Here is a 27,702-nt window from a genome sequence, read left to right on the forward strand (position 1 = left end):
AGAAGCAGGCTCCCCATGGGGAGCCTGATGTGAGACTCGATCCCAGCACCCTGGGATCATGGCCCGAGTCAAAAGCAGATGCTCACCTAGCCACCCAGATGCCCCTGCAACTAGTCTTACCACGTCTTTATTGGCTTCCTTCTTTTTCCTGTCTCACTTCTCTGCTCCGATTGGTGTTTCCTGAAGTTACCCATGCTCAAACCCCCACTTCAGTCGCCTTGAATGGGGGGATTCAAACAGCCACACACATTCGGTCTGCTATTGGCAGCTCTGTGGCACTGCAGGTTTGTGGTACTGTTGCGAGCTTGTAACTCCCATGTTTAAAAATGCTCACGACCAGCAATTTCTGCAGCATGCCCATGTTCTCCAGCTCCTTCACCATGAACTGAGCGTCCACAGTCATTCTGATGATTAGGATTCTTTCCCCCCAAGAAGGGGCTGATTGGCCTAGCAGAAGATGAGAGCTGTCAAGGCAGCTGCCAGGAAACATCTCCACCCACACTGCCACGGGAATCCTGAGAATTTGCTTTGAGCAGAGTCAATGAAGTGTTTGGTGCAGTCTGAGTGAATGGGAAGAGGCTTTCTTCAAACAACTGGCAAGGATCTTGTGTTCTGAGCTTCAACCCTCATGTCCAGTTTTGTGGACACTGAGTTCCTAGCGTTTTCAGCTCTGGCAGTTTCTTCTAGTATGTGCCAGAACCCCACTTTCTGAGACCCCTGCTCCACCTCCCGTGTGCACACACACTTTTCTTCTCCTTAAATCTCTACCGTCTTCTCCCTTCTGCAAGGAATGTAGAACAGGGGCTTGGTCTGGATGTTTTGGAAAACAGCCTTTGTTAAGGCCACCAAAGCACACCCACAGAAGGTCAGAAGAGCAACCCATGACTTACTGGAAATGTCTAAGAAGTTACTGCTTGAAATACCGTTAGGATAAAAATGCGGTTGACTGGACAAATGTGTCATGAGCACCTTCTGTGCTGGGGAGAACATAATCATGAGACTAAGCTGGATGTGGTACGGATGTAAGATTCTTTAGCTCAGGGCAGCCTGGGTGGCGCAGCAATTTAGCGCCACCTTCAGCCCTGGGCGTGATCCTGGAGACCCGGGATTGAGTCCCACGTCAGGCTCCCTGCATGGAGCCTGCTTCTCCCTCTGCCTGTGTCTCTGTCTGCCTCTCTCTCTCATAAATAAATAAATAAAATAAAATAAAAATCCTTTAGCACAGAACTCTGCCTGCTGATGGTGTGATGCCTCACAGGTTCAGTTCCAGGGAAGTAACTCATCTCTACTGTGGCACTCATCAAGCAGGATTTCAACTGCTCCCTTATTATCTTTCCCATTTGCCTTAAGTCTTAGGAACCCCCGGGGCACCTGGGTGCTCAGTGGTTGAGCGTCTGCCTTTGGCTCAGGTCATGATCCTGGGGTCCTGGGATTGAGTCCCACATCAGGCTCCCCGCAGGGGCCCTGCTTCTCCTTCTGCCTATGTCTTTGCCTCTCTCTGTGTGTCTTTCATGAATAGATACATACATTTTTTTTTTAAGTCTCAGAACCCCCGACAGGTAGGATTTTCGTATTTTGTCCATGGAACTGAGCGTATCACCTGTACTTGGCAGCAGTGACAAACTCCAAAAATGCCCACAGTCCTGCATTCCTCGAATCCAGGCCTTTTACCATGTGACTTTGTGGTGGTTCCCATCCTGAGGCCAGGGCTGACTCCCACCCCTTGAATCTGCACCGTGACTCGTTCTGACAACTGGATACTGTGGAGGGGATGCCGTGTCAGTTCCACACTTACGCCTCCAGAGGCCTCACCCACTTCTGCTAGCTCTCGCAGAACCCTGCCTGGCCTCCATGTGAATGAGCTCCATCTAGATGAGAGTGCACCCAGCTGAGGCCCTGCTAGACCAGCCAAGCTCCAACTGCCTGCAGGTGTAGACATGAGTCCAGCTGAGACCAGAGAGTGGCCCCCCTCACACCCCGCTTAGGCTCAGCCCAAACCACAGACCCATGAACTTCACAGATATTTGTTGCTTTTAAGTCATTAAACTCTGGGGTGCTTTGTTATGCAGCATGAGTTAACTAGATACGGCAGTCTGTGTTTTTTGTCTGACGTACTGAATGAATCAACACCCACAGGAAGAGAGGCAGAGGGGCACCTGATAGTTTTAGATCTAAGGAGCATCATTTGTACTGCAGCAGCCTTGTACTGCTGCACAGACTTTCCTTGTTCATCTCCAAGCAGGACAAAAGTCGGCTCACTTTCTCATGGCTATGCTAGCATAAGGATCTGAGATAGAGTGCGCAAACCAGCTAGCAGGGATTTGGAGCTCCTGGATTACACTGTCACGCGTAGCTACCATGTGCTCATGTTTCAGTGTTATACATGTTATCAACAAAGTGAAGGCACCATTGTCTCCTGCAGGCATGCAGAGGCAAGCTCTTTTCTATCAAGCAGTGTGGTGTTAGCATAAGTCCTAAGAATCACCCTCCACCCCACCTCCGGAATGACTGGAACGCTGCTGCGAAATAGCCTTGCAAACTCCATGCCCTCCTCCAACACCACAGTGTCTCAAGAGCTCTGTGCCCGGCACACCTGTGTGTAGTCTCTTAGATGGAAGGTTGGAGCTGCCACTGAGCTTTGCCCTCCTTCTATGCAGCCCAAAGACCATTTCTTAAACCACAGCCTACTCTCATGGCTAAGGAGTCCTGGGTGCAGCAGTGCAGGCTGTGCCCCTCACATCACAGACATGTTAGGTTTATTACAACTACTTTCCAGTAGATGGCAGTAGAGTGTCTTCCCCCCCCACCCCCACTAACCAAATCAGCCGAGGTTTTCCGAATTTCCTGACAGATGGAAGTAAAGTTTCTGGCCCAGGCGGTGCTGTTTACTAGTCTGCAGAGAGGTGCCATAGAGTCCAGCGGTGGGTCTGTCAAAATAATACTGTTTCTTGCACGATCAAGCTAATTCCATTTCAGAAACAGAGCATATTAGCTTTGTGCTTTGTTTTAGAGCTTAATTTTGGCTTTTGATAGACCCAAAGCCCAGGCTCTGAGTTTACCAAGCAATGGGCTCCCAACAACTGTGTCACCCAGGCCTGCCCACCCAGTGCCATAGGATCCACTCGGAGAGATGTGGCAGAGGGAGCCGTGGGTCCTGATTATTGCTCCTGCTCCAACTACCTCCCTGCTGGGCCACAGGGAAGCTCGCTGTCTGGCTGTGCCCCAGAGACCCAGGGCATTCTCAGACCTCAGCGGAAACACAACGACGACCCCTTTTTATGTTGGTCCCCAAACCAGACTCGGGATTGCAGCCTGTGGGGCATGCAACCTTGTACCCAGGACTCACGCTACGGAGGCACAAGGCACAGAGTCCCCACCTGCGGGCAGCTGTTTTCCAAGAGTTTATGGAAATTTTGGAAAACTGAATGTGAACATTTTTATATTAAAGTATGGATGTATAATAAGACATAAAGAGTTATACAATTCCTTAAATGAAGATAAACTGAGACTTCAAAGACATTTCTCTCTCATGCAGGTCTTCCTTAACCATACACTCTCACTCTGGTTAGTCCTCACGATTACTTTGGGGGAAGACCTTTGAGATGTGCCGGGCAAAACCTGTTTTTGCTGCCGACAGAGCCCACTGGGAAATGGATCAGTGATGAGTTAAAGCTGAACCCTGCAGCAGCACCCCCACTCAGTTCCCATCCAGGGGAGTCAATGTTGACCTGCACTTTTTCTGGAACCTTCCAGGGCCTGCTTTGCCACTCGAAGGGCAAAAGACTGTGTTTATAACGGTTCTGTCTGTAGTGGAGGAAACATTCATGGAAACCCTAGAGGAGGAGCGACTCAGGCCAAGCTTTGCTCAGCAGCAAACAGAGGCAGCAGTGTGCTTTCTGGCGTTTGTCTCTGTTGGTCCTGCTAGGAGCCTCCAGCCCCACAGAGTGGCTCCCTGAGCCCTCCTGACAGACTCACAAAACCTTCTGATGGAAACTTGTATCAAAAACCTCCCAGAAAACAAGGGAAAGATTTCCTTTGAAGAGTCCTAGTTGGGGAGGTACTGGGAGGGAGGCTTAAAACTTAGGAATAAAGGCAGCCTGGTCAACCTCTGGGACCTGCACCAGCCCATTTCGGGGTGAGCGAGGGCCTAGCTGCACAGCTCCAGGCGTCTAGCCTCCTGTGAGATCCCGGCCCCCTCCTTCCCTGGCCTGTGGGTTGCCTCTTGGGTAGCCATTCCAAGGACCTCAGCCACACTCCTTCTTTGGACTAACTTGTGGCCTCATGTTTATGGGATCTCTTCAGTTCCCTGAGTATTTACACAGCATGTCTCTCTTGAGATGTTGACGGTGCAACATCAGCCCAATATTTACTTCCAAGCATAAATAGTCCCCACTGAGTGTCTCTGGCACATGGTTTTGATTGAGACAGTGCGAAGGATGTTTGTGCGCGTGCGTGTGTACATGCGTGTGTGCGTGCATCTTCACCTTCTTTCTTTGGAAGAGAAGCAAGATGGATTCTTACAGCCTGGCTAGAGGGAAGGTGATAACCCAGTGACTCCTGGAGGGGCTGCCAGACCTTACACATCCTCTGGGCCATTTCACAGATTTATTTTCCTGCGTGTTTCTGCTTGAGGTCAGAAGAAATGCTCTCAAATAAAAACCATGAACCCAAAGCCAGCTTTAAAGCAGCAGGCTCCTGGAACAGGCCCAGCAGAGGGTTCAAGGGCAGTGAACACCCACCATGGCCGGCCTCCTCCCTGCCTGGGAAAAGGAAGAGCTAAGGGGTCCCAGCCTTCTGGGGAAGGGCCTGGTTACTGGGCTGGCAAGGTGGTGGCGCTTCCCTTTGCTCCAAGCATCGGAGCTTGCAAAAGGGGCAGAGAGGAGCAAGGGGAAAGGTTCCTTGGTTGAACGTGGAAGGGGGGGATGAAGAGTGTTTCTCCTCCACTGAGGGGTGGCTTGTGTGTTTTGGCAAACTGCCCAAGGGTGGAGGGAGAGTGGTGGGGAAGGGAGGCACTGAGAAGCCAGGGCCCTAAATGAGGCTTTCTCTTCCAAAGGAAAAACAACCTGAGTCTTCACTCTCTTGCCACTTGCCCCAGAGGCTGGCCTCGGGACCTGAAGGCACTTCGTAATGTGCACGTGCCCCACGAAGTGGCTATCCCTACTGGACAATTACACTTTCTTTTATCAACAGGCCTTTATGATTGTGGCAAAGAGACACGAGGCCCAGGCCCAGGCAGCTTCAACCCCCATCAGGAGCTAAAGGAAAGGAGAGGGGAACTCATTTGGATTTTTCTCCCTTAAAAGAGTTTCATATTTCAAAGTTTTCTTCCTGCATGGTGGTTTGGCAAGCTACTGTAATCCTCACACATAAAGTTTAAATTATGGCTCCCAGTGTCTGCTAACATCCCAGCTTTGGGGGAAGCTGATTAGGATCTATTTCAGTATTTGAAGAAGGGTCTGGTTAGCTCGGAACCCTGGTTGTGGATTTTGTGCTGGAGCCAGGGCCTGCTGCCGCCAAGCTTGAGAGCGCCTGGGGGATGCAGGCGGCGGGCGGACCTTCAGGAAGGTTCTGGGGTCTGCCCTGAGGCAGAGGTGGAGGCTGAGCAGTAGGCAGGGAGCCTGGAAGGGCTTTCTATTGTAGATTGATCGTGGATGAGGGGCATGTTAGTAGCACCATGGTGAGTGCAGGAGGGCCTAGGAGATGGTGGCACAGCCCCTTCCCCTGGCCAAGTCCTGCTCACCAATCTGGGTGCTTGGCTCAGCCACCATGTCTGGTCACTTAACCGCATTTCCCAGAGGTCTTCCAGGTTGAGTAAGGGCTCTTTTGTTTACCGCTGTCCCTTTGCCCAGAGTCTCTCACCTAGTAGGGACCCAATACTGTTTGCTGAATGAAGGCACTAGCCATCTTTCAAGGGTAAAGCGTGCTGACCCACAGGCCTGTGTCTTACAAAGAACACATCAGCACAGCCACTGGCTTTGTTCCGTTCTCAGTACCATGCTATGATCTGTGGTTATGTGGCACATTCTGGGGAATGACCATTTTTGGCTCATCAGCTTGAGGCAATGGCAAGCAACCATAGGTGGCAAGATAAGGGGTTCCTGGTCAGCAGTGGCAACTGGGTACCACTCAGTGGTTTTCCCCTTGACGGGGATGGAAGGAATTATATATGAACCATGGCATTAAGCCCAAAACCATAAAGACCTCCCATGGAAGCTGAATATTAGGCTGGTCTTTAGTCCAACTAATCAACAGACTTCTACGCACTGGATTGTCGATACGGTATCAGATTTCTATTCTATACATAAGGCATCATTTTTAGGTTACAGACACAGGAATCACAGTTGATAAGAGGTCTGTTGGTGAAGTTTCAGGAATATGTAGGTCTTCAAAATAATCCTACATTTTGCTTGCCATTTTTAACCTCCTATGGTCATCATACTAGTTCACTGTTGAAGAAAGATGCTTTTCTTTTTATTCTTAAGATTTTATTTATTTATTTATTCAGACACACACACACACACACAGAGAGAGAGAGAGAGAGAGAGAGAGAGAGGCAGAGACACAGGCAGAGGGAGAAGCAGACCTCATGCAGGGAGCCAGATGCTAGACTTGATCCCAGGTCTCCAGGATCACACCCTGGGCTGAAGGCGGCGCTAAACCACGGAGCCATCCAGGCTGCCCGAAAGATGCTTTTCTTTTTTTTTTTTTTTTGAAAGATGCTTTTCTTAAAGAAACTCCCTCTGCTAACTTACTTCCTGCATTGTAGCTTTGCCTAAAGAGATTATCCACTCTGAATTCTGAGTGTATTCGTGAATGTTGCACCAAGATTAATTTTTATTCCCTTTCCCTAAAGAAGCTCAATTGTGATTTTATTTATGATACTATGGAAGAGAGATGAGGTTTCAAATACTTTAAAACAACAGTGACTTTCAAAGAAAAGATTAAGAGTTTGCCCCTATCTCTGGCCATCATGAATGTGGCAGATAAAAGGTGGCCCTAAACCCTTTGCCCCTCCTCCTATTAGGATGTGGGGTCTATTTCCCCTCCTTTGAATCTGGGTTGGCATGTGACTGCTTTCACCAACAGAATATGGTGGAATGATGCTATGCCAGTTCTGGACCAGGCTTTAAGAGAACCAGCAGCTTTTACCATGCTCTCTTGGGGCCTACACTATCAGGTAAGAAGTCAGACCCTTCCCTTGGGAAGTTCTGAGTCTACATGGAGAGGGAGTGGGCCTCCCAGTCATCCTCACCAAGTGCCAGCAATGTGAGTGAAGCTGTCTTGAACTCCTCATGCCACCAGGTAAATGCCACTTGTGACTCCACTTAATGTCATTGGGAGCAGAAGAACCACCTAAACTCTTCCTGGACTCCTAACCTATACATTTGTAAGAGGTAATATAATGGCTGTTCAAAGCCACTCAACTTGGGGGCAGTTTGTTACACAGCAGCAGCTAAATGGTACAATATAAAAGCCCATGATGTGGGCAACAGCACCACGAACAACCATGAAGCCCTGCTGGAGTGAGCACCTTTGTGGTATCTGCCTAATTTCCTTCTTTTATGAGATTCAGCCCAACTCCCATCCTACCTCCCCAAAGTGCCACCTTGTATCTTTCTCTCACTGTAGTCTTAGCTGTTTGGATCAGTGGGAGACATGTGACCCAAGTGGAGCCAAATTCTCTCCCTGCCAGTTTCCTGCCTCCAGCCACAGCAGTATACATTCTCTCCCCTAGACTTGCAGACTGGGATCAGTCTTTGGCTGGGACTGATGTGTACAGGGATGTGTGGAGAGGCAGGTCTGTTTTGGGAGAACATGATGCAGGGCTGTAGAGAGGCAGTAGTGAGGGGCTGCATGGGACAAAGGGAGTGAGGGGAAGAGGGGGTTGTCTGGCTTGGTTTCTGGACACTTTCTGGATGCAGATACACATGTTTCCTTTGGGGTCTATGCATACCCTTACATCCTTAGAATTCTCTTTCTTGCTTATGTGGCTGTGGATGGATTTCTAGTTTGTTGGTTGTTGTTATTGTTGTTGTTGGTTTTTGCCACTGAAAAAAAAGGGCCTTGATGATGCCTGAGATAGTATGTTTAGCCCTGGAAACTGAAGGGAAAGCTGGCCAGACCAGTGAGGTGACAGGAATATCCTTTTGGCAACCTTCCCCCTGCTATGTGAGGGGAGCTTGGAGTGACTCAAGCCCATTCTAGTCGCCTATAGGCACCACACACTCAAAATGTCTCATACCAAGCAGCTCCTTTTCCAAAATGACTTCAGATCCTGCCTTCCTTCCTCTGACTAAGGGAAACCATCAATTGTCTAAGCTAAAAGCAGCGAAGGATGGCTACTTTCATTCCTTCCTGACCTCCCAGCCCAACCAGCCTCCAAGTCCTACCTGCTCTAATGTGCTCCCCTCCCCTCCACCATGGTGATGTCCCTGGAGGCTAGGGCCATCACCATGGTGGAGGGGAGGGGAGCACAGATCTGGCAATACTACTGCTCTACCACCAGGCCCCCCATGCTTCCCCTTTCTCCTGGTCAGTGGGTGCTGTCACAGCCCTGGTGGACGATCTCACTGCAGGTGGCTGCCCTCTCATGACACACCTCACAAGCTGCTTGCCACAACACAACTTTCTCACCAACTCTACCTTCTAGATGGAATATCTATCTGCCCTTCCCTGCCTGGAAAACTCAAACCACATCCAAGGTCAGACTTGAATGACACCTCATTTGTGAAATGTCCTATGATTTTTCTCAGGTGCTTCTAAGTGTTAATTAAGCTCAGTGCTAAAGATTTTGCCTGTATCTTCTCTATGCCTCGGCTCCAGGTTATGGTCTCCATTTTACTGAGGAAGAGACTGAATGTCAGAGAGGGTGACTCTCCCAAGCTGGCGAGTGCTAGAGCCCAGTTCTTGTGCACAGCCATTGGCCTAGCCTGCAAAGTGCTCCTCTCACCTTCCACATGGTACTCTATGGCCTCTCACATGGTACTCTGTGGTCTTTCCATTCCCCCTTGGTGTGAGAGATTAATGGTACCTTATTCTCAGTTTCCAGAGAAGCTTGCACACACTCATCATACTCTATTATGTTATAGGTCTGTGTGCTGCATGGTGAAGCGTTCAAGGGCATGGAGGAGTCACAATCACTGATGTATCTATGTACCTACCCAGCATTTGGTTCAAAGCAAGTGTTCAATAAATGTGAGCCAAAATGAAGTACGGCTTTTGGATGATGAGCAAAGTGGTTTTGAGCCCCACGGCATCATTCAACTGCTTCCTTAAAGCTATTTTAGACCATTGTCTTCCACCTCATTAGTAATGGCAAGACTTTGTCTGTGGTAATGCCGCCACTTAACTGCCACCACTCTGCCCTCTTTCCCGGTCCATGGTAGATGGTGGTGTCTGCCTTCTTGGGTCCTGGCTCTTTGGATCACATATATCTGGGTGACATCAGGGTCCTGGCCACCCCATGACAGCCATCTCCTACAACTGCATTATTTAAATAAACACAGCAAAAGCAAAGCTAAGCAGATGGCAGGTGGAATGAAGCAAGTGCATGTAAACAGAGGTGAGACATACACCTGAGTGGCAGAGCCAAGAAGGGTGGTCAAAAGGAGGGCATTCTTGTCATGAGCGGGAATGGGGCATGGCCACAAAACTCCCCACTCTGGCCCTGTCTGGTCTCATGCACCCAGCTTTGGAGGACAGAGGCTTACTCTCATCTGAAGGGCCCAGACAAAGGCAGAAGGAAGAAATACACACACACACACACCCCAACCAATGCCCTTACGGTCTCTTCAGATTCCAAACACTGAGCTGGCTTTGTTCTTTGCCCACAGACCAGAGGCAGTCTGGGCAGGAAGTTGGAAGAGAGAAGGGGGAGTTAAGAATCTACTGGCCACATAGATTAAACAAACAACAAATTGGCAGATTAAAAAAAAAAGGTTAATATCCACTCCTGGCAAATATATAGGAAAATGGACACATACTGCAGCGCTTGTGGGAGGGTGAATTGGTATCACCTTTCTAGAGGCAATTTGCAGTATGTAATAAAAGGCTTAAAGTACTCTTTTCCTTTGACTCTGTAATTCCATTTATAGGGTTTCATCTTAAGCACAAAATGGAAGATTTGTGCAAATATTTGGCTCTTAGGATGATATTCACTATGGCACTCTTAAAGGAGGTGTGAAACCAGGAGCCACCTAAATTCCTGTATCACAGGGCTGGACAAGGGCAGACCTTGCAGCCTCATGACAGGCCTGAGAGTGGGTTTTTAACAATATGGAAAGATGTTTAAATACTGTGTTTGGGGAAGAATAGGCTTAAACACAGTACATGAAAAGCATGGGAATGTAAGATAAGCTTACTTCAAGTTGTGTGCTCAATATTTTTCATTAAACCTCCAGACCCTTTTTCAGGTGATATAGCTCTAAATTTAAAGCAATGAGTCCCATTGTCAGTCTGAAAAATGTGTAATACAACACTTTTTTTTTCCTGTTTCTAGACTTCTCAGATAAAAGTATATTTAATATGCTTTTTTTTCAGATTAATAATTGAACCCACAGTTTTGACCTTAGAGGTCTTGTAGCTCACAATATATCAAGTATATCGAGTATATTACTGGAAAATTTAACATCCCTATTCAAAAATAAGTAGGTGCTATGAGAGTACTTGGTCTACATCTTTATGCAGCGAGTAAGGTCAAGAAGAGACAACACTGTTCATCATGGTTATTCTGAGATGTGGACTCCTGAGTGTTTTACAATCTTTTTTTTCTTCCTGACATGTTACAATGTTGGATCAATAAAAATTATTTTGCAATCTCAGAAGCTAATTATTTGAATCTAAAGCTTTTGTCTATAATGCTGTAAGAGGCCATTTCCGCCTGCCTCTGAAACTGCGAACCCTGGAAAATCAAGGCTTTGGGAACAGTAGGTCCCACCTATGGTTCCTGGTGCTATCCTAGGAGCCAGAGACCCAAGACCACACAGGGGCTCCACTCACCTGGAACATTACTGTCCAGTGGAAGAGACATACCTTCACTAGATAATGACTCTGAGGTTGTTACTGACGAATATAGAGGCTCTGAAGTAAAGGGACTCCAGATCTCTGAGAGTGTGAGGCAAAGAAAGCATCTCAGACTTGGGATGAGGACATTCCCTTCTTCTCGAGAAAGTGACAGGAGGCAAGAAGGATGGGCAGGTATTCCCTGGTGAAGGAGGCAGGGGAAATCTATCCCTTGGTTCACCTACAAATGAACCACCAAGGGGTTGGGAGAATGGTCCACTCAGCTCCCCAGGCAGAACTCTGGACAGTTAGCTCATCTCAGCTACCTGAGTAAGGCAGAAGCCCTTTTCATAGTCTACATGGATAAAGAACAAAGAATTACCCTGCAGTCCCTTGCTTTTTTTTCCCCCCAAGGAAATGGTAAACCATCCCAGGGTCCGCTGTGCCTCCCCAGGCTTCTGTTGGTGTGGAGTCAGGCTCCCACCTTCCTGATAGGACCAGTGAAAGGGTAAGAATGGAGTGAGGCTGAGATGTTTGAATGGTTATGAGTGGCCTCAAGAGGAACCAAGATTCCATTAGAGCCTGCAGGGGGCCCTGCCCTTCCTCCACTGTACCTGCACCATGAAGAAAGTCCTAAGAGGAAATTTCTTCCAAGAGAATTTGCCTCTGGTGAGGCAGGAAGACTGTGCACCTATGGGTGGGGGCTCCGTGGGGCCCCCCACAATCACCAGACTCACCTTCCAGAGCAGCACAGCCAGCAGCAGGAAGATAAGGATTCCCACCAGTAAACTTATGGCAATGATCCACCCCACAACGTAGCCACGGGGCTCCAGATTGTGCAAGGCTTCGAAGACCACCTAGGAGGCAAAGCAGAAGGGGGGGAAGATGCTCAAACACAAGTACTCATCGCGTGACAGAGCCCGGCCTGGGCTTGATGTCTGGAGGGAACTATAAGTGTGTCCATTCTGTTGTTACCAGAGTAGATTTTGGTTCTATGCTTTTCTGCTTATAGACTGATGGATTTTTTCCCCCATGAGCATCAGAAAAGGCACTTGAAATCCAAGCCCCAGTTCTTGAAAGGGTTGTAACAACAAAAAGCCTGACCAGTATCATGAAGCGAACATAAGTGTGGTAAAGGTCTCAGAGGACGTGCTCCGCTCTTGATTCAGGCAACAACAGTCTCTCTTTTATTATGGTTTTGCAATGAAGGACATGGACATGCCCTCCATGTAAGACAGGTACTCTCCCCAAGTGTTCACCTCAACAAGTAGCTTAGCGCAATCGTTTGATCAATGCCAGTTTCCTGACAGGCTGTCGTTCCACAAGGGCCAGGACACCATCTGTCTCAGGTCTCATGGCAGCACCTAGCACACAGTAGGCCCTCACTACTGAAGCGCCGGGCTCTGGTTTCCAGTGGGAGCCATATGCATCCTGGCCCCTGCCACAGTGAGGCAAGTTTCCCCAAATTTTATGGAAACCTGGTGGTGTGTGGGTTAGCAGCCTGCAAGAGCCAACCGCGTGCTTCTCTTCCTCGCCCCACATCTAGTGACACTGCAGTCGTGGTCTGAAATGGGCCACGGGCCAATGTTTACACTGCGGAAACTGGCAGACGAGTCAGGGCCTCCCACTCTCCACCAGGGAACTGATTGCTTAATACATATTAATGCTAAGTGTACCCTTCGGCCCTGTTTTAGCCTCACTGGGCACCGTGCAGTTTGGTTTTGTAGAATTCAAAGCATCCACTGTGTCCTCGCTGCCTGGCAGCTTTCCCTAACATCCACTGCCCACTCGAGCTTGCTGCAAAAGAGACAGGACTCACAGTGCTGGGCGGTCATCATCTCCCTCGGCTGCCTGGTTGGCCCATACCCAGGTCTTTGTCCGAGCTGGGCCATTCCATCCTTGGGGAAAGCCTATCTAACCCTAGCTGGATGCTGGAGGCCAACTGAGGCTCTGCCTCTGCCCGGAAGCCTTGCTTATCATGGAGGAGCCCAGCGGTCCTGCCTCCCCCTGCTCAAGCCATATGTCCAGCACCATGTATGTCCCCTTTTAGGGCCTAGCTCCCAGCTCTCTAATTCTTCCCAAATAGCTCTCTGTGTCAGGCTCGGTGCTTTACTTGTAACCCCCTGACTAGTTTACACAACAACCCGAGGACGGCTTCAACGCCCATTTTACAGAAGGGAACCATGGAGGCCCAGAGAGGAAAAGCCTTTTGCTCTGTAGCTTAAGTACAGAGTCAGGATTTGAACTCAGGTCTAGCCAACCCCAAGCCCCTAAATCTGAGCTTGCCAATGTCACACCACGGAGTGCCTAAGCTGATGGTGGCTCTTCTTAAAGAATACTCGTTGGTTAAATGGATCATTTGTTGTCTGTGTCTGGGTGATAAGGAAAGCCAATGTGAGCATCTCTATCTCACTGTGTCTATCCCTACAGCTGGGGTAGGAGGGGAGTTGTGCACCGGGGGCTGGGGGGGCTGTGGTCATTCATGAGGCAGATGACCTGCCACAGTCACACCTGCAGGCCCTGAATCCAGAACATTATCTCAAGGAAAACCAGGCAGAGCAGAGACCATCCCTTCCTGCATGGGGACAAGTGAAAGATAATAACTACAGACACAGTTGTCATTCTGGGAATGGAAAGGAGGCCACCTTGTAGCACAGACTCACTGACTGTGTGACCTTGGGCAAGGTACTTTACCTCTCTGAGCCTCATTTCATCTGCACAATAGGGGTAAAATAGCACCTCCCTAGAGAATTCAAGGGTACTATGCACATAAAGCTCTGAATCTAATACCTGGCAGAGCCAATCCTTGACAGATAGAAAGTGATTTTTCTATCAGTGCTGACCAGAAGATGTTTTTGAGGTTGTACACAGTTGGCTAGTCTTTAATTTTTAAAAACCATTTGTTGATGTCTAAAATACATAGAGAAAAGTGAACATAACCCAAGTGCATGGCTCACTGAATTTTTATATACCACATGCTAAACATACACGTGTAATCAGCACCCAGAATAAGAAACAAAATATGACCAGTCCCCCAGATGCCTCCTTCCCCCTCCTTTTCTGCTAACACCTGCACAAGGGTAACCACTAATCTGACTTCTCAGGGCCTAGATTAACTGCGCCTGCTTTTGTCCTTGGAACATTTGGAACAGTACAGTGTGAACTCCTGTGTCTGGCTTCTTTCTCTTAATGTTGTGTTTTGGGGAGCATCTGGGTAGCTCAGTGGTTGAGTGTTTGCCTTCAGCTCAGGTCGTGATCCCGGGGTTCTGGGATCGAGTCCTGCATCAGGCTCCCCGCAGGGAGCCTGCTTCTCCCTCTGCCTGTGTCTCTGCCTCTCTCTAGGTCTCTCATGAATAAATGGGTAAAATCTTAAACAAAACAAAACATTATGTTTTGGGGAGTCATCCAGGTTGTAGCATATTTATCCTTACTGCTGGATAGAACTGTACTGTGTGAACACACTACAATCTATTTATCCATCCTATCCTGTCACCAAGAGTGGTTTTCAGACACTGAGCAGGGGGTAGTGGCTTGGAAAGGAGCTGTGAATTCTGTCTTCATGCGCCCCTATTTCCTATCTGGTTTAGATTGAGAGGTCCCTGTCTTTATTTTATTTATTTATTTTTTAAAAGATTTTATTTATTTATTCATGATAGACATAGAAAGAGAGAGAGGGGGGCAGAGACACAGGCGGAAGGAGAAGCAGGCTCCATGCAGGGGAGCCTGACGCGGGACTTGATCCTGGGCTCCAGGATCGCGCCCTGGGCCAAAGGCAGGCACTAAACCGCTGAGCCACCCAAGGATCCCCGAGGTCCCTGTCTTTTTTTTTTTTTTTTTAATTTTTATTTATTTATGATTGTCACACACACAGAGAGAGAGAGAGAGAGAGAGGCAGGGACACAGGCAGAGGGAGAAGCAGGCTCCATGCACCGGGAGCCCGATGTGGGATTCGATCCCGGGTCTCCAGGATCGCGCCCTGGGCCAAAGGCGCTAAACCGCTGCGCCACCCAGGGATCCCGGTCCCTGTCTTTAAAGACAGATTGGTGCCTTTGGATTCTCACCCCTAAAAAGCTATAGACTGAACCACCTCCCATATTCAGAATCTCTCACGGTGTCTTGTACAGATGAGGCAAGACACTGTGGCCAACAGGCACGATGTTAGGCAACCAAGATCCTGCTCTCAGCTCCCCCCTTGTGAAATGGGGGTCTGAAAGGGAAAATCAGATATAGTGTTGTGAAAGTAACGCAAGTCTGTGAACCTTCCTGTCGACGGTGAGTTGCTGAGGCAGGCCGTGAGCTCAGTGTGGGCCAGCTGTAGTCCAGCTCCTTGGAGAGCCCCAGTGGCTTCTCAGGGACAGTGCCAGAAATCTGCATCCCCGCAAAGCTGCGCCGGAGGTCTGGTTTTGCGGATACAGACACAGTTAAGGGTGTCCACTGCAGTTTAGTCTAGCAAATTCCACAAGAATGCCCTGTCATTTCCCCGGAATGCGTGTTTAATCCTTTCTTATTTTTAGTGATGCAGTTCATTTTCTCGGGTGTGTGTCTCGTGCTCTGGCAGAGCTGGCCCCTGCACGTCAAGACTCTAGTAAGTTCGTGTAGGAGAGAAAATCAGAGTGTCCTGCAGTTTTAAGAGGTCCCATCTTGGAGCACCTGGGTGGCTCAGTGGTTGAGCAAACTGCCTTTGGATCTGGGCGTGAGCCTGGGATCCTGGGAGGGAGTCCTGCATTGGGCTCCCCGCGGGGAGCCTGCTTCTCTCTCTTTCTATGTCTCTGCCTCTCTGTGTCTCTCATGAATGAATAAATAAAATCTTAAAAAAAAAAAAAAAAGAAAGAAAAAGAAGTCCCATCTTAGATAAGACCATTTCAGGAGCCTTCGGGAGGATTCCCTAGTGTTAGGAGTTGTCTTTCTAAAATGTAGGTCTTCTGTTGCTTCTCTACTTAAGCTATCAATGGCTTCCCTTTACACTGAATACATCATCTGGGTCCTGGGGCTCTTTACAGTCTGGTCTCCCTCCTACCTGGCCAGCCCCTTGCAGAGCAACCATTCACATCCTAGTCAGTCTGCGTCATCTTGCCTGTGGGACCCGTGCTCTCTGGCCTCTCTGCAGGCTGCTCTGGCCATCTGGAATGCCCTTCCATTCTTGTCCATTTAGCAAACTCCAATATTGCTCATCTTAAAAATGTTCATACCCTTTGGTTCATTCATCCTGTACTTGAAAATTTACTCAAAGGCAAAGAAACATAAAACAGAAAAAGTTTTGTTTTCAAAGATGTTCACTGAGTAATTATTTATACTGGTACATAATAGAGATTTCCCCAACGTCTAACAACAAGGCAACGGATAAGTAAATAGGTAATTATGGTCAACCACAAAGTGGAATACCATAGAGCTATTAAAAAGGATGATAAATCTGGCTGTCCAAGTACAATTTTCAAAAAGCTGAAGACATGCTGCTCATACAAATAGAGAGCGAACACATGTTAAAGATGGATTTAATTCATTATTGAGGGAACCAGCAGGATGGTGAAACTAGTTCAAAGAAGGATCTGAAAACGTATGTGGAACACACGTGCACATACACACACATACGCGAGTGTACACACACAAGAATGCTGAAATCAGATACAAAACTGGCTAATATCCCACAGGGCGATGAACTATAATCTTCGGAATCATATTTTCTGCCAGACAGAAATCATTTTCACCTTTATTGGCAAAAGGCTTTATAACTTATTAGTCTTCTACAATCAACTTGTAATTTGACAGAATCCAGGCCCTAGAGAGTTAGGCAGGCGTGCTACACCTTTTCTCAGATTTCAGTGTGTCCAAGATTCACGTGAGGAACCTAGTTACAATGCAGATTCTGAATCTGTGACTCTGGGTTGGGACCAGAGATTCTACATTTCAAATAAGCTTCTTGGTGATGCTAATGCCGCTGGTCCATACTTTGAGTAGAGAGGGGCTAGGGAATGCTCCAGTCTACCATTGGAAGGACGTGCAATCATCTTTTTACCTGATTTCCATGTTTTAAATACTTTTGAAAACATGATAACGTGGGAAAAATGATAAATGTTACAATGTTAAGTCAAAAAATGAGAATATCAGTTTAATATTTAGAAGGTATCAGCTTTGTAGAAAGATGATAGGAAGTTTCAAAAGTACACAGGTGCTTTTTGATATGGGCATTTTTTTTCTTTTTGCTAATAAATTTTTTTTTAAGCTGAGCATTTTTTCCCTTTTAAAACATTTATTTAAATTCATTTGCCAACGTATAGTGTAACACCCAGTGCTCATCACACCACGTGCCCTCCTTAATGCCCATCATCCAGTAACCCCATACCCCCTAATTTAGCATTTTAAAGCGAATTAAAAAAAAAAAGATGAAAAGGAAAGACACTGCTTCAACATCTCCTATTTCAAGAAGCCTGATCCATTCCTTTCTTTTTGGCAGAATTAGTCATTCTCTGAGCTTCTGGAAACAGCAATTTTCAACCTCTTTTAGCAGAGAAGACCTACTGTGCTATCCCCATGTCTGAAACAGAAAAAAGTGGAGGTTCTCTGGTCGTAAAGAAGGTAGGCAGCCAGAGTCCAGCGTGCTCGGCCCCCTTCCCAAGTCTGCCTATCCCTACCCCAGAGCCAGTTTTAAAACAGTTTTAAAACCATAGCTGAGTACTTGGCAGTCCTGGCTCCAAGTCCTTCTCACTCTGTCAGGTAATGATGGATCTTCCTGCTGATGGACTCCAGTGCCCTGTGAATTCTTACAGAACACGGTTTCGAATGCATGTCCTCCTGTCGCCTAAACCAGGATCATGATTCATTATGTGATTCATGAATGCACAGATTAATACATTCAATGTCCTCTTGGCTATAATATGAGATGAAGCATGAATGTGATTCAGTCTGCAACAAGACATCTGGGGTTTGAAGCTTGAGTCTCTGAGCGTCTGAGTGTGCTTCCCTTCTCTCTACCTCAAAAATAGAGTTGCAAATGTTATTTCTTTGCAGGGAGTTCTGGCCATCCATCCATCCATCTGCTTACCCACCCACCCACTCATCTGTCCACCCAACCATCTGTCCATCCATCCCATCCATCTGTCCATCCATCCATCTATCCATCCATCCATCCATGCATCTAACAAATGCTTACATAGCAACTGCTATGTGCCAGGCACTGTGGGGGTTCCGTGACGAATCAAGCAGGTGGTCCAGGCTCTCACAAAGCTTCCAGTTTTTAGAGAATACTGACCAATTAGACCCATAAATGTGAAATTATAATTTTGTAAAGTGCTCCAAAGGAGAGGTTCACGGTTATGAAAGATTCTGAGATAGGCATGGCAGTCAGAAAGAGTTCCTAGAGGAACTGCGTGAGCTGAGAGTGACGAGTCAAAAAGGAAGGGAGGGAACAGCATTCTAAGAAGGAGCAGCATGTGCAAAACCCCTATGGCAGGAATATGCTTGGTAGGGGTGATACAGGGCCAGCAGACAGTGGGGTTGGAGCAAACAGAATGAACAAGAAGCCAAAGGAAGATGTTCAGGATGAAGCTGGACAGATAGGAAGGGCTGGAGGCTGTGTTAAGAATCATCTGCTTTATCTTAAGAGGAATGGGATTCCAATGCAGGGTTTTGACCAGGGGAGGGACATGGTTCGCAGTATGCCTGGAGCACTTAGCTGAGAAAGGACTGTAGATTAGGAGGAAGAGCTTCACGTGGTGGGGCGTGTGTGGGTTCACGGAATAAACCTGGGTAGCAGGGCTGCAGGGGAAATGGTGCTGGGGAGGTATATGGTGCTTTTCAGGTATGAAAGGAGGTGAGGAGAAAGGGAAAGAGATTGAGGATGAGGAGGAGTCTCATGGTGGAGGTTGATAGGAGGCCAAGAGATGGGGAGACAGAAGTTCTGAGCAGTGAAGGGATGGATGATGGCATGGCCATGGACTTAAGCTGGAGGGCTTAGGTGCCGGATGTTAATTAAGAATACATAAGAGAAGGAGGAGTTGAGGATTTGTCTCAACAGAGGTTCTGAGGAGGACAGACGTGAGGCTGGGGACACAGCCGGCCCCGATACCGGGCATCCTGCCTGCTGCTGTAAAGTTTCATGTACTTGAGGTTGGCAGGCTAGTGTCAGGGGACCACCGGGAGCCAACTTCCAGTCTGAGGCAGCTGGCAAACCAGAACCAGAGAGCTCAATTCACTTCTGTGTTTCTGGAAACTTTTACAATCCCACCACTGCAAATATGCCTAATGTCATAGCTGGCAATGCTCAGGTGTCTGTGTAAGGCCTGAGGACATGACTACAACAGGGTGCCCCCGGTCCAGGACTCTGCTGGACAACGGCTGCCGGGGATGAAGGGACCTGCAGTCAGCCCTACCCAAAGGGAGCTTCGACCTCAGACCCAGTCGGCGGAAGGTCAGTTACAATGGCAAGAGGCTGTCTGCTGTCAACATCACACACGTCTCACAGAAAAGGAATTTGAGTACAATAAAAAGTAGAAAGGGAGGAACATCTGGGACAATGAAATGACATTTCCACCTGCTTCTGATTACATCTAATAGCCAGTGAGGGTGTGTGGGAGGGAGGACAGAGAAAGGGCTGTGAGGGCTGGAAGAAGTGCTCCCCACAGAGCCAAGCCTTAAACTGCTCTCAGAACACAGTCTTCGGGGAGCACACCAGCTCAGGGGAGCAGGGACACTTATGGAGACAACATCAATGACCAGAAAACACACTGCACGTTTGGCAAGATTGATACTGTCCGTCTATGCTGTGACAGACAGACATGCCAAGCACACCGTGGCTGCCAGGCGCTGGGTTTCAGAGAAGCCTTGCCCCATTAGCACACGCAGAGGAATGAGCTGGGCTGGTGCTAATTCCTTTGTTGTTAATAACGGGTCACATTTGTTGGGGACTTACTGAGTTCCTGACATTTCGTTGAGGAGTTTATATCCACTACTGCCCATAATCCTCACCACCGCTCTTTAAAGGGAGGAGGGGGGAAAAATTTAAAAAAAAAAAAAAAAAAAAAGGGATCCCTGGGTGGCTCAGCAGTTTAGCGCCTGCCTTTGGCCCGGGGCGTGATCCTGGAGTCCCGGGATCGAGTCCCACGTCGGGCTCCTGGCATTGAGCCTGCTTCTCCCTCCTCCTGTGTCTTTGCCTCTCTCTCAATTTCTGTGTCTATCATGAATAAATAAATAAATAAATCTTTAAAAAAATTTTAAAAAAATAAAGGGAGGAGGGGAGGACAGCTCATTTATCTCCAGCTATCTTGATGAGAAGCTGTGCATCTGGTGAGGGCCCAGGCCACAACAGGAAGAGCTTCAGAATCAACAGACCCTTTAGTCTGCACACAATGTGCTTCCCAGGCTACCGGAGCCACGGGTCGCTCTGAAGACCAAGGGCCAGCTGCTTACCACCCATGACTGTGATACCTACCACCTGCTCAGAATGGTGTTCCCTTTGTGTGTGGGCACAAGGCCATGGGCCAGAATGGGGCAGAGGAGCACGGTATTAAGGAAGACTCAGGACTTGCAAACAGGCGCACCCAGCAGCCAGTCCTGGCTCTTCGACCGACACGCTGTGGCACCTCAGGTTGGAAGGTCTTTCCAGAGCCTCAGTTTCCCCAACAGGAAACGAGAGTCATGATACCTGGCTCAGAAGGTCACCAGAGCTTATCACATCAAACGCCAGGCACACCACAGGGATTAAATACCACCTTTCACAGCAGAATTCTCTAAAGACCAGGGGTTCAATGAGGGAGTACTGAGGCCACCAACGGAAATGGGAGGTAAAAAACTGGGGGAATTTGGGGTACCTCAGCTCTGATTCAACCAAACCATGTTTCAATTTAGGAGTGGGTTCCATTGTTTTAAAAAATAACAGCAGTGATGATGATCATGATGGTAACCAGAGATCACTGATTTAGAATAAGCTGGCTGAGACCCTGGACGTTTTGGGGGAGGGAGAGGCTTATTCTTCATGTGGTTCATCCTGTCCTTGGTCATCTCTTTATGCCATGAGAGCCACTATTAAGTGAATGCCCACATGGATGCTCCAGGCAAGGGGCTTTGTATCAAGATGTCACTTGATCCCTCCCAACTCTTTTGGTCAGGCATTCCCTACATGTGGCCAGCACAAACTGCAACATCTTTACTGACATAAATCTACATGTCCATTTCCATCTCCTCTGCCACCATCATCTCTTGCCAGGGAACTGTCACAAGCTTCTAACTAACCTTATTTTCACCTTTCCTTCTTCCAATCCACTAACCACATGGCAGCCTGTGATTTTTAAATATACAGTTGACTCTTACATCACAAGAGTTGCAAGAGTTGGTTTGACCTGTGCAGGTCCGCTTCTATGCGGATTTTTTTTCAATAAATACAGTACAGTACTATAGATGTATTTTCTCTACCTTACGGTTTTCTTTTTCTTTCTTTTTTTTAAGATTTTATTTATTTATTCATGAGAGAGACAGAGAGAGGCAGAGACACAGGCAGAGGGAGAGGCAGGCTCCCTGCAAGGACCCTGATGTGGGATTCGATCCCGGAACTCCGGGATCACGCCCTGGGCTGAAGGCAGACGCGCAACCGTTGAGTCACCCAGGCATCCCTACCTTATGGTTTTCTTAATGACATTTTCTTTTCTCTAGCTTACTTTATTTGCGAATATATAGTATGTAATACAGATAACATAACCACATATGTGTTAATTGACTGTTCATGTTATCAGTAAGGCTTCCAGTCAATAGTAGGCCATTAGTCCTTACGTTTTTTGGAGAGACAAAAGTTATATGTGAATTTTTGGCTGCCAGAGGGGTCATTGTGACTCTGTGTTGTTCAAGGGTCAATTGTGTATTGGATCATGCCATTCCCTACTTCAAACAGAAGCTCTCAGAGGCTTCCTTTTGCTACTGCCCCCTGGCGTTACATGGCGTGGAGTTGCCTATGCGTTCCCCTGCAGATATATTCATTGTTCCCTGGGGGTCTTGACACACTGGTCTTTGAACAGTGAACATAGTGGGCTGTTTGGACCTTCAAGCAGCTCTTCCCTCAAGCTGGGGCACCTCTTTCCATTCTTGGCAAGCTAATTCCTTCTCATTTTCTATATCTCAACTTCCTCAGAGAAAGATTCTTTGACCCCCTTAACAGAGAGCAGGTTACTCCCATAGAACTAACCTCAATTTGAAATGAAATCCTTTTTTGCTTCCCTGATTACCATCTGTTGTCCTCTCAGTCATCTCTGGGAGTACAGGGACCATGTTTATTTTGTTTCCCATTGAATTTCTACTGCCTAGTACAGCACCTGGCTCTTAGCAAGCCCCCAGTAAGTATTCATCAAATAAATAAGCAACTGGTACCTGTTAAGAAGTAGGACTCCTCTTCTGGCAAATGCTGAGATATTACTTAATTCCTTATAGTTAATAACTGAATTCTCACTTGTTGGGGGTGGTGGGTGAGAGGGAGGACCACCTTTGGATGATGGTATATGATGGGGATGGTGGTGACCTTCTAATGACCCTCATCTGCAACGTAACTTGCTGTTCAAGGGGGGAAAACTTTCTTGCCATGTAGAATGTAATTTTAACTGTAACTGGCCACATAAGTGTAAAGCACATGTCATAATCCACTTGGTGACTGTAACAACTGTAAAGCTCACACCAAGAAGCAGTACAACAAAAGGACGCTAAGAGGCATCTTTTGGAGTAATCTCTGTTTACCATGTTAAGTGATGCCTCTCTGGTTGAGATGCCCTGGCTTGCATCTTTGGTTGGGAGGCTGTGGTAGGGTACAGAACAAAGGCAGAAATCTCTAGCAAGTAGAAGCTTTCTCATAGTATGGGTGGGGAAACTGAGGCTCACAGAGCATATCTGCCACCCAAAGTCACACAACTAGGATGTGAGGGAGATGGATTTGAATCTGGGCTTTCCTGACTCCCAAGGGGAGATGCAGTGCTCTGTATTCAGAGGTCTGACTTCTCAAAAGGGCCAAGCCTGGGAATTGAACTGAAATGACTTCAGAGAAAATGAACCTGCAACTTGCTGTCCTGATCCATTAGTGTTTGAGAGGGCAGATTTCTTTAGGAGTGAAAGTATGGCTGTGATCCCATGGCTTCATTGTGGGGTCTGATTAGGGATGAGAGGAGAAAGCCCCTACTGGGGTGAGGACAACCAGGTCCAGTCTGAAGGACCTGGCTGGGCTCCAAGGCCACCTGGGCGGTTTTTAATAGAGATGCTTTAAAACAGGTCAATGATTTCCTTTCCATACTGGATACTTTGCATTTGTCCAGGCTGTTTCACTCCCCTTGGCTCAGTGCCTCCCCCAGGGTCTGGCTGGCTGCAGTGGAGAAGGGGGAGGAACACCAGGCTGGGACTCAAAGGTTCTGGGCACTGTTCTTGGTTCAGTCCCTATGAGATCTTGGGCAAATCATTTCTTCTTCCCAAGTATCAGAGGCCCTGTGTTCAGTAGAGCAAGAGACTAGTGGCTCTAACCCGGGGTGGGAGGCAAAAGGGAATCTTCGGGCACTTGTTAGAAATCTGACCTATCTTCCCATCTGCAGAAGGGATGCTGGTGGCAGTGAGCTGCGCGAGGGAGGTGAATGCCAATGGGACATATGGTTCCCATGCACCATGGCAGACGGAGAAGGGCCCCAAACATTTGCCCTGTCAAATAAGCAAGGAAACAGCACTCATTCAAGCACACGCTTTCTTAAAAAAAATAAAAAAGCAAAAGCGCACAAATACTCCTTAACCATCTTTGGAGAAATATTTTTACATTCCCTCACTAAGGTTGCAGCTTGCCCAAAAGAATGGTCTAAATGATTGAACAAGGACTCTGGCTCAGAGGGATGCCCTAAGAAGAGCTTGGGAATGGTTAGTTGGCCCAATATTGAGCCTCAAGGATTGGAGAAGCACAGGGGAGGGGACACTTGTCACTTTTTAGCAGTTCCGTGATGACCTCCCTCCTAGTGCTGGGGAATCCTCCTCTGCGTGAGTCTCAGGGCAATGGTGAGGCAGAAATGTCGGTGATCTGCTTTCCCTGGGATGTGGTCTCCTGGTGACAGGGACCTAACCTCAGCTAGTGAAAGCCTCCTGCCTGACTCTGGAGCAAGGGGCCGAGAGAAGCTAGGCACATCTGTGTCCCGGGCACCACGCCAGGCTCTTCCTGTGGCCTAACTGAGCCTGTGGTCCTGGCTCCTTGGGTTTCTTAATTCCTCTCCTATCACTAGTCTGGTTCTCCAGCCTTCTTGGCAATTCTGGGAGCCACAATAGCCTCTGAACCTACTGTGATTCTGCAGAAGAGAGACAGAGCCAGTCCCTCCTACTTGCTCCTAAGATCTCAGCCTGGTACACAGTCCACATGGCAATGACTTATTTGTCTACAGATTTATGTGTGTATCATATTTTCTGCTATTTGAAAATATCAAGGAAATAGGTCTGCTATGTAATTCATAGAGGCTTCTCACCCAGCTTGGGAAGGGAGTTGGGGGCGGTGGCTTGCAGTCGCAAAGCCCATTCTCCAGATTTTTGGTTTGCCCTGTGGGAGTTTTTAGCTTTAGTTGTTGGCAACTCTCCCTGAAAAGTAAGAAGGGCTGGGTGGAATAAGAATACGAGATGCAGCATACTCTTGGCACCTGGAAACCAGTATGGAATGCCACCTCACTGGTCTCACCTGGAACTCTCAGGTTTGGATCTGCACACAGATAAGCTTGGTGTGGTTGGTCTTGGACAAATGCTAACACATGACCTGGAAAGTACTCCCACGTCTATTTATCAATAATCAGGGCAAATGCTTCAAGAATCTATTACATATTTCTACGTATTCATCCAAATGCTTTGTAAAGCACCACTCAGACCAGAGCATAAAAAGAAAAGATCCACAAGGTCACAGGAAAATCATTTCATGTCCCTGTCGATGACATTTACCATTGTGTACACCTACCTCATGTAGTTACAAATCAGATTTCTCTTCTTGCCCATACCCTGTTCATACCAGCTACAGGTACACTTCCTATTCATTCCAAGGCCATCAAAATTTGGTACCTAATCTAAAATCTTGTGAAATTTTGCTTGGTTTAAATCTGGTGGCTACCCTCCATGGAAATTTCCCCTCAAAAAGACAGTTGACAGAGAGCCAGGCATTCAGAAGACTCATGCAGGGAAGAACGTGTTTGTTCTAAAAAAGTAAACCTTCCTACTCAGAAAAGATTTCTTTTTTCCTGCCAGGAAAGTTGAGAACAGATTGTAGGACTTCATCTTAGCTCATGGATTGAAAAGGCAAAGTCCTGGAAAGGAGGGAGAGTGGGACATTGTAGGATTCTGATGGCTGAGTACTAAAGAAAAATCAGTTGAAATGAGAGCTTCTTCCAAAGAACTCTTGATAATGAAAATATCACCATAGTGCTCAAAACGGAACAGTAATTAATGGAAGTGGTATTTTGGGGGCGTACAGATGACTCAGAAGCCAACAATGGGACATTAAGCAATGTCTTCCTGGATCCCACAGTTCAGTGTTGTCATCGAAGGCAATGTGCCGATTTTTTTTTTCATCTACACAAGGGATTCCACCTGTAGAAAACCTGCTAAATTACATCCATTTGCTCTTAACTGGGAACACTGTGGTCTACCCAAATATTCCAAACCTCTCATGTTGGGCATGGATTGCATTCTAGAAAACTCTTTAACCAGAGCTATGACAATGAGTGATGAATTACGATCTCCTTCACTTCTCAGGCGAGAGTCTGAATTAGCAGTGCAATGGCCAAAAGGCAGGGAGGGAGAGGCAAAAGCCAGCTCCAAATATCCAACTGCCAGAAAAACTCCTCCTCAAAGGTGAGAGATGCCAACGCCTTTCCTTCTCATCCCATTTGGTTTCCGTTATTAAAATTAGCACCTGGTCAATTCCTTGGTATGAATAGAGGAGTCAAGCTCCGCATCTGATGGATGGCCCTTTCCAAGCCCTGGGGCAGCTCAAACATCCCATCTCCGGAGCTTCACAGATCCACTTTCATTCTGTACCAGCCAACGCTCTCGTCTCTTGTTCGCTGCACACAGGAGCAGGCCTGAGGTTTCGAGGTGGTCCCAGAGGCTTACTGTTTAGGGTCTTATAAGAGTGGGCTCTGGTCTGATCCCCATCCTAACCTTCAGATGCATGGTGTTTCCATTGTTGATGGGAAATAAGTTAACAACCTTTTCTTTTTTTAAATTTTTTAAATTGGAGTTCAATTTGCCAACATACAGCACAACACTCAGTGCTCCTCCCGCCAAGTGCCCCCCTCATTGCCCATCACCCAATCACCCCAACCCCCCGGCCACTTCCCCTTCCACTACCCCTTGTTCATTTCTCAGAGTTAGTTAGCAACCTTTTCTTTATAGATACATAATCTCTATGAATTTATCACATATGTAAATTTATCACAGCAACATGGATGCTTCCAAGAGTCCCCGAGAGAAGGTGAATTCCAGGGAAGGAGCACAAAAAAGTAATGTCATTGCCTAGCTCAGTGGCAAAACCAGTTCACAGGTTGCTGTTTCCCCTTTCTATCTGCCTAGGATCTGAGTGTGGGTGTCAGGGATGTGCCTCCCTGCCCATCCCCGAAAGCCAGTAAAGGGCAGCACAATCCCAAGGCCACACTTCCCCTCCGGTCTCTCTCAAACCCCGACGTCCAAGCTTCCTTGCTGCTGTGCCCTCCTATGTCTCTGAGGCTTGCATCCCAACTGTACTCTATGGAGGACAAGGGGTTAGAGAATGAAAGAAGGTTCTAGGCCTTGGAAATTTGGATGTGACCTCTTTAAAGTTATTTAAACAACTTGTTTTTAAAACATCCAGTGTTTATCCATGAAGCAATGTTATGGGGGTGGCACAGATGAGATTTCAGGGAAAGGTCTGAAAAAGATAAAAATAGTCTTGGCTTTCCGAATGGAAATTCAAGCCCTGTCAAGGGTACTTCCAGACTATTTTTCCTTTGGCTGGTCATAGCAGGGAGCTTTCACATAATGATGGCACAGTAAAGAGCAATGCTATCACAAGAGCAGACGGCAGAAATTCTCCATGTGGGCCTGGAAGCCAAGGCAGGCATGGTCTTGGGTCTACCACAAATCTTGGCTCAGAGACACCATCTTTACCCTCAAATTCTAGCACCAAGCCACCCAGATTTCCCCACCCTCTAAGGAGTGCTGTTCTAGGGGTGGCTGACTCACCGTCATCTCTTCTGGGTTCCCGTTGGCTATCTCCACCACCCTCAGGGCAGGGTCCACCTTGACCTTGGCGCGGGTCATAAACTGGATGACAGATGAACTGTCCTGTGGAGGAAACAATACAACTCAGACTTTTTTTTTAGCGATAGTGGTTAGGCCTTAAGGTACTGGGCAAAACTGAAATTCTAAGATTCCATGGGAGACGGACAAAAATGTTATCACTGAACCAGATACCTTCCCATCCCAGGTACCTACATAAGCAGAATTTTACAGTCTCTGTTGAGAATTCTTTCATGCCATGGTGGGTGCTTAAAAATGGAAGTTTTGCCAATCATCAATACATGCAAGCTTGTGTGCCGTGGTTTCCAAGTGGTAAGAGCCAGATATTTGGATATTGATACTGACATATTCACAAAGAGTAGAAAATAAATAAAGCTGTTTAATTGTGTACAACAAATCCGGGCCTGGCATTCCATAGAAGGCATCTGATTTCTATTTCTCAAGCATCTTCCTTCT

General features: G+C 47.5%; 1 protein-coding gene across 3 annotated transcripts in view; it reads right to left on the minus strand.

Annotated features, from left to right (window-relative positions):
* The window catches only part of ITGA9 (integrin subunit alpha 9), a 353,990-nt gene that overhangs the window by 22,943 nt on the left and 303,345 nt on the right, over positions 1 to 27,702 (minus strand). For all 3 annotated transcript variants that reach the window (XM_072793385.1, XM_072793383.1, XM_072793386.1), the window contains exons 26-27: positions 27,190 to 27,291; positions 11,739 to 11,858 (exon numbers count right to left, since the gene is read on the minus strand). In XM_072793385.1, the coding sequence (XP_072649486.1) occupies positions 11,739 to 11,858; positions 27,190 to 27,291 (222 nt within the window). The remainder of the gene's footprint in view (positions 1 to 11,738; positions 11,859 to 27,189; positions 27,292 to 27,702) is intronic.

This window comes from Canis lupus, chromosome 22 (assembly GCF_048164855.1).
Source record: "Canis lupus baileyi chromosome 22, mCanLup2.hap1, whole genome shotgun sequence".
NCBI classification, from domain to species: Eukaryota; Metazoa; Chordata; class Mammalia; order Carnivora; family Canidae; genus Canis; species Canis lupus.